This window comes from Elgaria multicarinata, chromosome 2, assembly GCF_023053635.1.
Source record: "Elgaria multicarinata webbii isolate HBS135686 ecotype San Diego chromosome 2, rElgMul1.1.pri, whole genome shotgun sequence".
In the NCBI taxonomy this organism is placed as follows: Eukaryota; Metazoa; Chordata; class Lepidosauria; order Squamata; family Anguidae; genus Elgaria; species Elgaria multicarinata.
Genome location: NC_086172.1, coordinates 140,619,164 through 140,632,338, shown reverse-complemented (window position 1 = coordinate 140,632,338; position 13,175 = coordinate 140,619,164). Strand labels below are relative to the sequence as shown.

Below are 13,175 nucleotides of genomic sequence, written 5' to 3'. Positions count from 1 at the left end.
GATCCTGCTTGAGAGAATTCATGCAGGGTGCCTTCCTAGATCTCTGCATCCAATGCCTGATACATGTGGTTTCTGAATCAAGATTTTATGTGCAGTGCCAATCATTTTTTAAGCAGCTTGGTGGATGAGGTGGAATTGAAGCCAACTCCACTTAAATAGGTGATTAGCATTAAAGCTGACAATACCAAGTATTTAGCACATCTATGCACATAAATCATAATGTGCATAGCTTACAGCTGGCTAGAATTATCTATGGTTCGTAACATTACTGGTGAGGATTGGTTTTGTGTTTTTTTTTGTTTCTGTCTTTTGATTACTACTATACTTGGGAACATCAGTTGATGGGAGGAAAAGCAGAAGAGTGCTTTTGCGCTCATATCTTGCTCGTGGGCTTCACACAGGCATCCAGTTAGCCATTCTGGGAACAGAATGCTGGACAAGATAACCTTTTGGTCTGATCTAGCATGGCTCTTCTTATGTTCTCAGCTGTGCTGGACTATTTGTAATGATGAAAAGAGAGCAGCAAATTCATAAGCTAAGGAAAGGGCACACTAAGCCATGACCTAAAGGTTGACAGTGAAGGCAGCTCCCATGAGTTTCAATGGAGTTGTTCCCTGTACGGAAGACTATGACACTCTTAGCATTTTAGGTATCTTGGTGTTCCAGTCAGATGTGTCCAAAATGTAGCAAGTGTAATTAATTTTGCCAACACTTTCTGAAAAAGGGAGAAGTATGTATTTGGTTACACATCATACTCACCACTCTGCTGAAATACTTGTCCAACACTTCCACAAAATTATGAATCAGTTCATATACAGCCATTTCATTCTGGAAGTCATTTGAAAACAAATTGAAAGGAATCAGTGAACAGATCTGCTAAACTTTTTGCATTTCTTATAAAGCTTTTAGGTGTAATAAATTTAAGTTTTAGAGGAACAAAATTAGAAACAGGGTGGATAAAAAGTGATGATTTAAAAAATGTAAATCAATTTATTAGATTAAAAAATTACAAGTATAGGATTGAAATAGTGTAAATAATACACTGTATATACTTGTAAGTTAACATGGCTTAGTGGTCAGATCTGTACCATTGTTCCATTTGTACATGCCAATGTTAGCAGTTTCAGGGTTTTCTCAAAGGTGGTTTGTAGTAGAAAAATAACTTTCATTTTATTCAGGGTCAAGCAACGTATCCTTACAAATTGTTTCTAGGATCAGCTTTCACAGGGAAGAGCCTGTTTCATCAAATGGACCAAACAATCCAAATGATAGTGCTTGTGCTTGTGTGTCTGCCTGTTTATGTCTGGTTGTGATATCATTTGGAAAAATGACATCAAAACATGGAATAAACACATCCTAAACTCAGAGATGCCATACACAAGTCAATCAACTGATGTTAACGAGAAGCAATCAAACCAAGAGATGGGTCAAGACAATGTTCCATTTTCATGGTCCGTGCATGAACTTAATCCAGCAGGGCTCTAGACAAATCTCTTTTTGCAGATTCTTAATTACGAAAGCACACGTCAACCTGTTGGTCTTTAAAGTGCCACAGGGCTCTTGCCTTTGCTACAAGAGACTAATACTGCTACGGTGTTGGAATTTGTCCCAGAATTAGTAGCATACAATTGTTCTCCTCTGTAGCCCTTGGATCTAAATAACGTTAAATGGTTGGATTGATTTTTCTGGCATTTGTAAATCTGTTAATTTTTACAGCCTAGTCCTACGAAGCTGTTTCATGGACTAGGCACAAACTGCTGCCTTGGGCACCATGGCTTAAAATATAAAGTGTTTTGCCTACCAAACAGGGCAGAGCTCTGTCCCCTGCCATTCCTGCACTCCTATTTTGTCCCATCTTAGACCAGTCTGGAAAGAAAGAGGAGCAGAAATCTGTAGCTATCTGCTTCCAGCTTTGGTCTTAGGGTAGGGAGAGATCTTGCAGGGACCAAGTTGGGGAGGAGGGGTTACATGGAATAGGGTAATGGAGAGTATTTTAGCATAGATGACTTGGAGGAAGGTAGCCACAGAGTTGGGTGGAGCTCATTTCTGGAAGGGCGTGTAGAGGATGTTTTCCTTCTTCCGTTATACTGCAATGGTCATATGGTGGGAGAGGTAGATGGTGTTCAGAGGGACACAAAATGAAGCACTGGGTTCCACAGTATAAAGACACTGTGTGAAGCTTAGGACTCAGGCCACACAGGGAAGAGTGACTGCCAGGGCCAAGTCGCTTTGCACTTGTCCACAGGGGAGCTGCGTGTAGCCAAGGACTTGGTCCATCCCATGGCAGCTGCTCTTTTTGGTGTGGGTTGAGTTGCTTCGTGCAGTGCATGGCATACATAGGCACACCACACAAAGCCAGGGGCTTGGCTGGTGCTGGGAGTCCCTTTCTACATGCTGGGAGAGGCATGGAAAAACAAGTCGGGGGAGAGTAGGGGCAGGATGATGATGTCAGTGGGTGTGGCCATCGTGTCTACATGGTGGACCTGATGGGGGGCAAAATGGTTCTGCACCCATGCCTTAGAGCCTTGTCTTTGCATAGGTAAGAAGTAAGCACATACCTCTGTTTCATTAATTCCAACCACTATGAAAAGAGCAGCATATTGCCTATATACCAGCTTAAAATCTTTGTATTCAATGAAGGAACACTAAAAATAAAAGACACAAAGTAAAGGATATAAATTTATACATGATACATATCTGCTCTATTTCATCACACAAGGATACTTCTGGACAATTTGAATGAGACAAGCTAACAAGGTGTATGAACATGCAGAAAAATCAATGTAAAAATTGTATTTTGATACTATTTACCAGTTCCAAAAGTGAGCAACTTGCAAACAATATGACAAATCAAGACAGATAGTCAAACCAGATATTATTGGGCAGATGTCTGGTATTGGAACATGGCTGGAAGAAAATTGCTTAAAACAACAGAGAGCAATGAAGGAAAGTGAGGGAGGGTTCAGATTCCTTGTATTTTGGTTTTAATTGTTGTGAACCACCCAGAGAGCTTCGACTATTGGGCAGTATAGAAACTAACAAAAAAATAAAATAAGAAAGAGTAACCTCCTGCCCAATTTACACACTCTCTTTAGATTGGATGCAGATTTAGTCCACTTTAAGTAGACCTATTGAAGTCAATGGGACCTAACTAATTTAAGTTCCATTAATTTCAGTAGGTCTACTCTGAGCAGGACTAGGGCTGGCTCCAACCTCTTGTTTATATGTAAATGACATGTTGATGGATGCCTTATCACATTTAGCTTTGCCCTAAAAGGACCTGGCTGGACTCAAAGCCACACCAGTGTAATAGTCTTTGATAGGGTCTTGAAGAGATACCAGTGTCCCACATTCATACTCCTGAAGTAATCTTAGCAGAAACCAAAAGGGAATGGCTTGGACTCCACTGTCACGCTGAAATGAAAGGAACTTTGAAGTGATTTTGCTTGTATTACCTTAGCAACAGTTTGCAGATAAAGAACTGGCTAGTGATAAAAAGAATGGTTTTCTTGAGAGAACATTGTTCTGTATGGAATGAGCCAGTATTACAATATGAGGGGGTGAACCAAAGACAATAAAAAAATGGACACAAATAGCTCCTAATGTGATGTCTTGAAAAATTAATTCTTATACAGTGTAAAGTAGGGTCAATTTAGGGGCAAAGATGATAAACCCTCTTCCTTCCCCTACAGCCCCATGTGCTCAAGTTCATTGTTCCCCCTAGCCAGAGATGGGAAGAGAACCCAGCTAGGTCAAAGGTGATGGGCGAGTGGGAATTGGGTGGAGGTTAAGCACACATCCCTTTTGCACTTTTAATCACACTCATACACACACACTACCCATGATTGGGGCTGACCCAACTTTAAAGCCTTAAGTCTGCTCAAGTCACATGTAATTTGGCTCTAAAACATCTATGCTGAGAACAAAAGACATACTTGTTCCTTTGAACGAGAAAGGCAATGCTTGATTACTTCAGCTTCCAGTATCGTCCGTTTATGAAGGTCCATGTAGTCATAATAACGAGAGAGTCTTGTCTGGCCTTGTTTGTTCACCATCAGAAAAAACTTGATCATATTTTGTGGTCTGCTCTAAATATCCTTTTGAGATTAGATGGTCAATACTGAAAGGAAATAAATCAGAAATGCAAATTACATAAAACTGTCAGAAACTGAACTGCTTTATCTTATGAATTGGCTCTGGGTTAGGGACAACCTTTTTCAGTCTGTGATTGTAGGGTCAGGTGAGCCAGGACGCTGAAGTCACAAAAACCACCCCAACCAGCTGCCTAGTAGGTGAACTGTGGAAACCTTAGAGAGGCCAGCACAGATCCCCTCCCCCACCCCACAAATCCCCAAAAGGGGATATGTTTAGCAGGTATGTGGGAGAAAAACATGTAGCCACTGTGGAAGAATGGAGTTCTTCAGAAAACTTAAAAGGCTAGAGAAAGAATAATGCTGCTTCCACCCCCACCCCCTTTTTGATCTGCATTAATGTGCTATCAACAGAGCCATTCGCTGAAAGATGTAGATGTTCAAACGGGTGATGCTGCTGTCCTACTTTGAAAGTATCTGTGAGGAAAATAGTCAGGTTCATTTGCTTAGGATTATATAAAGGTTACCAAGTGTGTGGGCCATAGTACCAGGCTATTTTAATAATGTATTTCCATTGAAACTAGATACATGAAGTACATAAAAATAAGAGTTAGAAATTGGAAATATCCTATCAAAATTACTTGAGGTGCTGCTCTTTGTACAGTATCTTAATTATCTAACATAGTTTAATCTTCACTCAATGCTGAAGCTCACTGGGTGGTTTTGGGAAAGTCACTAGATCTCAACCCAATTTACCTCACAGGTTGTTGTGACTCTAAAACTTGGCTCGCCGCTCTGACCATGTAACTCCACTTCTGAAATCTCTTCATTGGCTTCCAATTCACTTCAGAATCCAATATAAACTTCTCCTGTTGACCTTCAAAGCTTTTCACGGTCTAGCTCCTTCCTATCTCTCCTCTCTCATCTCACACTATTGCCCCGCTCGTGCGCTTCGCTCCTCTGATGCCATGTTTCTCGCCTGCCCAAGGGTCTCTACTTCCCTTGCTCGGCTTCCTATTTTCTTCTGCTGCCCCTTACGCCTGGAACGCTCTTCCAGAACATCTGAGATCCACAAGTTCAATCGCAGCTTTTAAAGCTCAGCTAAAAACTTTTCTTTTTCCTAAAGCTTTTACAACTTGATGCTGTTTGGACTTTATACTGTTATACTGTTAGTTTTACCCTACCCTGCGCCTGTTTACCCTACCCAGTGCCTGTTTGCATTCTCTTCCCCTCCTTATCGCTCTACTATGATTTTAATAGAATGTAAGCCTATGCGGCAGGGTCTTGCTATTTACTGTTTTATGCTGTACAGCACCATGTACATAGATGGTGCTATATAAATAAATAAATAAATAAATAAATAAATAAATAAATAATAATAATACGAAATAACCCTATACATGCCATGGTGAGCAAGCCTATACATTCTATGCTGGAAGAAAGGGTGAGATTGAAATACGAATATGGCTTTGTCCTAGTAGTTTACGTTATATGCCATATCTTGGATTCAGTGTAGTTCTTCCATTCACAGAACTGTCCCTTCTGTTTGCAGAAGGGGCTTGGATTAGCTGAGCCCTTTTGAACAGAAGGAGACAGGAGGCATTTTTTGCTGATTCCTCCTTCCCCTGCAGCCCCCAGTGTTACCTCCCATTATGTTACAGAAGGCGCTCCAATCACTGTTCCATTCATGGAACTCTGGATCCAACATTATGTAAATGATTAAATGTTATTTATTACCAGGGCTACATTGTTAGGTCAGTTAACCAGTTTGATCAATCACTCAAAAAGTTTGATCATTTATAAAGGTGTCCCTGATAAATTGAGCATATATTTAAAAAAGTTTTGAAATTATTTTTAAAATGAGTAGTCACACAAATTGTCAGTAACAAGTGTCTTAGATTAGATATTTCTGTTCTGTCTCACATGGAAGGAACTGTCTGCAAGATGGATCTGTGGCAATGTGTGCATGCAACATCTGGAAACAATACGTGTTTTTATCCTTAAGGAATATTTCTCTTAAGGAAATGCAAATTAACACTGATTTAATTGATCCATTAATCAACTAAAACTCACAAAATGAATCAACTAGGATTTCTTTAACAGGGTGACAACCCTAATTAAAATTTGCTTTTAAGTGAACAGGATAAAAGCAAATGCACATAGAAGTCCCAAACCAGCTAAAGATAATCCTGAACTCCACTAAACCCAACAGAAAAAAGTAATCATGACTGACTTTAGTCCCATTGCTTTAAATGGGACTTAGTCATAATTGAGAGCCAAACTAAGTAAGATAGCAAGCGATCCATCATCAGATCTCCTGCAGATTTTTTTTTAAAGAGCAAAAACTGTTGCAAGGCCTCTCATTTGGATCCAGACTACAGCATCGTGGGAGCCATTTTTACAAGCCAAATTGCTTGGAAAAACCCTGGCGAGCATGACTGCTGCTCCTGCTGATGTCCTGCGGAATACAGTGATGAATTCAAGCAGTGATGATCAATTGCATCCAAGTGCCTTTTTTCCTCTGAGCAGATCCCAGGCAGTTCTTTGGTATACACCTGAGTTAAGGGTGATGAAGCAACAGTAGAGATTACTGGAACGCAGGTAAAGAGGACTCAAATCCAATCCAATCACACATAATTTAGAACTCAATATCTAGGCTATTATCTGGCAGTGATGGTGGCAAAAAAGGAGTTATTTTCCACCAACATTGCATCTTCTCACTATTGTCCAACAGAGCTTTTCTGGGTGATTAGAGGCCAACTACATTCTAGCCCAGAGAGGATCGCTGGACACACACACCACCCTTCCTAGCATGCCATGACAGGCTTGGAAGACCCTTTAAAAGTAAAGCTCACATCTGTCACATTCTAGACTCCACATTTGAGGCAGTTCCCTTGGTAGCAGTGATCCTGAACAATTTTATATGCCAGCTGCAAAGCTCTCCTTTTTGGGAAAGGTTTTGGAGTGGGTGGCTGCTAACCAACTCCAGACACCCTTGGTGAAACAGATTTTCTAGACCCATTTCAATTGACCTTTAAGCTTGGTTTTGGAATGGAAGCTGCCTTGGTCACCCTGTAGGATGACCTATGCCAAGAGAGGGCTAAGGGGAGTGTGACCCTGTTGCTCATTTGAAGCTTTCAGTGGTGCTGCAACCACTGGCCTGCCTTGGCTCATGGGTACCTGCTATGGATGCATCAGAGCACAGAAGCACCCGGACAATGCTGTAATTAGCCAACCACAGAATTACTTCAGCGTCAGTTTTGTGACACATTTATTAAATAATCATGAGGCATCCCATGTGAATTGTGCAAAACAAATTTCATCATCATTAACTACCACCCAGTCACTATCTTGCAATGGGTTTTGACATGCATTGGGCCAGTCCCTGGCTGAGTTAAGCATGCTAGATGAGATGCTGTTGTTTCCACACTACCTCTCCCTAGGTAGTCCTCCACAACAGCAGCCATAGCATCATTAACTGCAGTGTATCTATTGCTCACAGTCACCCATTTATTCCAGTAAGTCTGTGAATAGAATTGCTCATGAGTACCCTTTTAGCATGAGTAATAGTTGCAAAACTCAATCTGTAGTCAGGTGTGATGATTTAATTTCTTGGTTTAGATTCTAAATCATCAGCCCCACCCAGGTTAAAGCAATAATAATAAATGGCTGTCTAAGTTCCTTCATAAGACTAATTCAATGCCCAACATAACTGTACTTAGGTTTCAGACATACTGTTATCAACTCTTTTTACTTTTACTCTGTTTTACTTTGTACAGCACCATGTACATTGATGGTGCCATATAAATAAATAAAATAATAATAATAATAATAATAATAATAATAATAATAATAATAACTCTTCCTGGGAGCTCTATGTAAGTGTTCCAAAGTGTATAGAGAAAATGGCTATGACAAGTATGATTTCAGCTCTTTGCTGGAAATATTTGCAACAAACATTAAACAGTAAAGTATACAACTGTAGTTTTCACTCAATCCTCTAATTTTTAAGTACCATTTATGAGCAGCAAATACTATTTATAAGCTCTATCTTGGAGTTTGATCTGTGATTGCTGTTCCACATACACAAGTCATGACTTGATGCTGTAGCCAGTGAGTAATACGTGAACTTCAACTGACCCTCAGTGCCCTTGTATGTATTTCAGTGCAGCAGAAGGATGGCATATTTCTAAGTCTGGGGATGGGTTTCAGCAGCCTTCCCCAACCTCCAAATGTTTAAGCTGTGCAAGTGCCGGGCTCCATTTGCTTTATTACATGCCCAGGTGCAGCTTATTGTGCTGCCCAAACCAAGACAGCATGCCTTGTAGGAGGGGGAAGCAACCTTCAAATAACCCAACAATAGGCCCAGGTGAGTAATTAGGAAAATGGTGTCAAGAACACACCATGGTTTAAACAAGCCACCATGGCTTGTTTAAGCTGCAGTTATCATGTGAACCAGGCCCTCGTATCAATTTATCTTGTATCTTTTTAATCATTTTTTAAGAAATCCTGAAAGAATAAATGAACAAAGGTATCCAACAAGTCTTTTACACCATGTTCTGATTAATAACTAGAAATTTTATTTTTCAGACAGCTTTTCTAAAACATATATGCTCGGAAGTTCCTTGTGCATGTGTGTGTGTATTACTGGTTCCTCCCTGAGCTACATTGCATGTATCCAGGGAGGATCTCATAGAATCACAGAATCATAGAATAGTAGAGTTGGAAGGGGCCTATAAGGCCATTGAGTCCAAGCCCCTGCTCAATGCAGGAATCCACCTCAAAGCATCCCTGACAGATAGTTCTCTAGCTGCCTCTTGAATGCCTCTAGTGTGGGAGATAATTGGTAATTGGTTCCATTGTTGTACAGCTCTAACAGTCAGGATGTTTTTCCTGATGTCCAGCCAGAATCTGGCTTCCTGTAACTTGAGCCCATTATTCCATGTCCTGCAATCTGGGATGATCGAGAAGAGAACCTGGCCCTCCTCTGGGTGACAACCTTTCAAGTATTTGAACAGTGCTATCATGTCTTCAAATACTTGAAAGGTTGTCACCCAGAGGAGGGCCAGGATCTCTTCTCTTGACCCTTAGGATCAGGCCTGGCCCAAGGCAGGTTGTCCCCTGAAATTAGTGCCTGCCTGCTGCCGCCACCTATCCTCCCACCTGACCATTTCTATTTTTTTGGTGTGCATACATGCACCCTGCCTCTCCCAGAACTCTCAAGTCTTACAATACATCTGGTACAAATTGTGAGAGTCTTGCAGGACCTCAGCTGACCTCATCCTGAAAGTCTCGTAAAACTTGAGAGTTCCGGGAGAGGCGGGAAAGACTGCATAACTGGCTGAACATGCAGGCAACTGGCTGGACCAAGAAGGTGAATGTGCCTGGTGGGCTAGCCAGCTGTGCTTACCACTTCTCGGTCCTGCCAGCTATGTGCAGGTGGCCAGAGGGACGAAGAAGTGGGGAGTGCAACCGTGGGTGCTGCTGGCCAGCTTGCCGCTCTTCCCCAATTTTGCCACCTGATGTGCCCGCATCAGGCTGCTTTATAGAACTGTCAGCCAAGCTCAGGATTGACTTTTAAGGAGCCAAGAAGGGCTGCAGTGGAAATGGGGGCTGGAAATGCTCTTGTACATATGTGGAACAGCATTCACACCCCTTTTAATTCTGACCCATATATTCCCCATTTGCAATTTATAGTCCTATTCATTTTCCTGCTGGATTTCTGGCACTGATGGTGCCAGAAATCCACTAATATGTACTTTACATCCTATACATGTCTTCTCAGAAGTAAGCCCCACTGAGTTCAATAGAACTTTCCTATTGAGCGTGCATAGGTTTGCAGCCTTAGGGCACAAACCTATGCCTGTTTCATACTGGGAGTTGTAGGATTTTTTCCTGTCCAAACTTGCATAAAATTGCGCTATTAATGAACTATATTCAAGTGTAGCTGCTCTTTCTTTACTAGTAATAGGATCTAGACTTCTGACAGATTATCTAACAGAAAACATGTAAGAAAAAGCTAAAAATTCAAATATTCGTTTCCTGTAGGCTGTAGTATAGGTTCTACTACATATGTGCTTAAGGTGTAAAACACAAGGGCCTTTGGTATAGATTTCCTGTGCAGAGACTATAGTTTTTTCAGAACTGGAGATTTATTTATTTACTTATTTAAAACATTTCTTGGCTGCCTTTCAGGGCAGAAGCCCTCCCAAAGGCAGCTTACAGCAATAAAATATATAAAAAACAGTTAAAGTATTAAAAGCAGTAAAAACATAAACACAACAAAACAGCAATAAAACCAACAACAATGGCAATGGCAGCAACAACAGTAGTCATATCACGAGAAGGCCATGGTAGCACTGTAGAGATAGAACTGTAGAGCTACTTCCCATTGTATACAAGTAGATGCTCAGTTTTCCTGTTCTGCCACACTATCTGGTCAAACTCGTTTTACAAGCTTCTGTAGCATTTCAAATACTAGCTTCCAAAGGCACAACCAGCACTACTGCAATAGAAGGGTGTGCATTTTGTTGTGACTGTCGTGGGTTTGTATCCAATGGCATCTGTCTATCAGTGGAACAGACTGCAAGTGGAACTAATTCCTCCTCCATCTCTGCAGTCCCTCACAAGTCCAACAAATCTACTCCAGGGAATTGGGGGACATTGCGGAGCAGATTTGGGGGACATGTGGGAGGGGGCAGAAGAAAGGGGAAGGCCTGTTGCATGAATGGAAGTCTGCTCATGTGATATTGGACGTAGACCATTGGCACCTACCAGATAGTGCCCTAATAGGCAGCAGATTTCCGATTCCCCAATATTCCAAAGAGTTCTAGAACTATTTTAAAGGTGTTTTAAGTATATGAAAGGTTCAGTGCTTATCCACATAAGCATGTATCTGCACATGTAGCTGTTCAGGAATGTGCTGCTATGAAAGAAGTTTTCTTCAGGAGTGAAATTGACTAGACTGCTTACTGTATGGTAAATTCAATTTCACCATGCCATTGACTTGTACTAGGATTGACCACAACAGCTTTAGTTAAATACATTATAAAGTTCTCCAGTGAGGCTCAATGCCAATTTTATTTGGACAGTTATCAAACTGCCGAGAATAATTGGGAGATGTGTTACAGTAGCATTATAAAAGGATGTTATTCTCATTGCTCTTCTAAAAGGATTGTCTGTATATACCCACCATTTCATTTACTATAATTAGAACATTTGAAATAATGTTAGATTTAAATATTGATCTCTATAGTTTGGCAGCTACAATAATAAGATCTGAACATAGGAAACAATTCACTTACACCCATGTAATTCTATTAGTTTCTAAGCAAGAATGCCAGTGTACTGGTAGAAGAATCACTCTTATAAAATTTTCTGCTGCATTTGCATTATACATAGTAACTATGGTCACCACAGTCTGATTCACTGCCAACCCTATTCCAAAGTCTTTTGTACTCTATCATTTCCCGAATGCTTAATTTTATTTATAGATGGATGCTGGATTTCCTCATGGAGGGTTTATTGTTAGGAATCACTGCCAGTATGCAAAATAACTATATTCATATTATTTATAGATAATTCTCTGTACTAAATGTAAAAATCAGCTCAAGTCTTAATTATGGAGCTACTTAGAGGATATTAGGCTATTTACAGAAAGAAGGAGGTCCTCTTTCCTCACAAGCTTACAATAACTTCCACCTCCAAGTCAGAAGTATCCTCTTAAAATCTCACAAATTCAGTTGTGGTCATTGCTAATAGATTTAGATATGACACCTCCCTGCAGAGAAAGAAGAGTGATTGATAGGTGAGAGCATTTCAGAGGTTTAGGGATAGAGCAGAAAAGAAATGCAAACAATATTTTAAAGATTATGGAGGTATTCTTAAACCTGATTCGTTTATTTGGAAGGGGGTCTGGTTCCCCCCCCCCAGGGCAGCTAAAATGCATGTATTTTTTCTGGGAGAATAAATAGACCGAAAATAACTATCCCTCTTTGTTCCATATCCACAATCATTTTGTAGATTTGGGACTGAGACAGCGAGTGATTGCATTGCCTAAGATGGATGACTGCTGAGTTCATAACAGAAGTGAGATTTGAGCCTGATTCATAGTTATTGCAGCCTGAGGATATGGACGAGGTGCTTGGAGGGGTGAGGCCTACCACTTGTTTATTCAACCCTTATCCTTCAACTAGATTGAACAAGATGGGGGTTAACTGGCAGGTACAGGAAATCATAAATGTTTATTTACAAGAGGGAGTGTTCCCAGCTGCCTTGAAAGAGGAAGTTGTGAAGCCACTCCTTAAAAAAGCTTATCTGGGATTATTTTAAACACTGGTCAGTCACAACTATCTCCCTTTTAGGCATGGTGCTCAATTTATTTATTTATTACATTTTTATACCACCCAATAGCCGAAGCTCTCTGGGGGGTTCCCAAGTGGGTACAACTCCAGATACTCTTGGGTGACACCAATTTGCCTAGATCCATTTTAATCAGCTTTCTAGCCTGGGTTTAACACTGGCATAGAATAGTAGAGTTGGAAGGGGCCTATAAGGCCATCAAGTCCAACCCCCTGCTCAGTGCAGGATCCACCTTAAAGCATAGCTGACAGATGGCATAGATATGGCGCTGCCAAAAGGAGAAGAATTAATGGGAACTGTGCAGGAGATAATTGACTGGAATTAGTCTGAGAGCATATAAGGAAGCTACCTTGCTGTAGCTAAGCAGGTGTTGGTCTGATCAATGGCTGTACATGAAACCCACGGAAAGCAACTACTGAAGGCAGGAGACTCTCCAGAATGTTGTTTGATGCAAGGAAAGGCACTGCAGCTGGGAGGGGTTAGTGGAAATGACCCCACTTCCATTTGTTTTGTGCTCATGTAGGACACTGCTGAAATGAACCATAACCCTTTAAAGACCAAAATGATGATAATAATCAAAATCAAAATCATAAACTTGTAACAATTCACATACAAGGCATGATGTTGATGTCTATTCCAGTTATTGGGCCAAAACATCTGACAGTGACAGAAATGGCTAGGGCTTAAGCTTGAAATGTTTAGCTCTAAAATCTGTTTTCAGCC

The 13,175-nt window shown here is 40.8% G+C and overlaps 1 protein-coding gene across 3 annotated transcripts in view; it reads right to left on the bottom strand.

Annotated features, from left to right (window-relative positions):
- Positions 1–13,175, bottom strand: part of AP4S1 (adaptor related protein complex 4 subunit sigma 1) — a 36,887-nt gene that overhangs the window by 17,277 nt on the left and 6,435 nt on the right. For all 3 annotated transcript variants that reach the window (XM_063117770.1, XM_063117772.1, XM_063117771.1), the window contains exons 2-4: positions 3,936–4,120; positions 2,559–2,645; positions 760–828 (exon numbers count right to left, since the gene is read on the bottom strand). In XM_063117770.1, coding sequence (XP_062973840.1) covers positions 760–828; positions 2,559–2,645; positions 3,936–4,073 — 294 coding nt within the window. In that variant the 5' untranslated portion in view covers positions 4,074–4,120. The remainder of the gene's footprint in view (positions 1–759; positions 829–2,558; positions 2,646–3,935; positions 4,121–13,175) is intronic.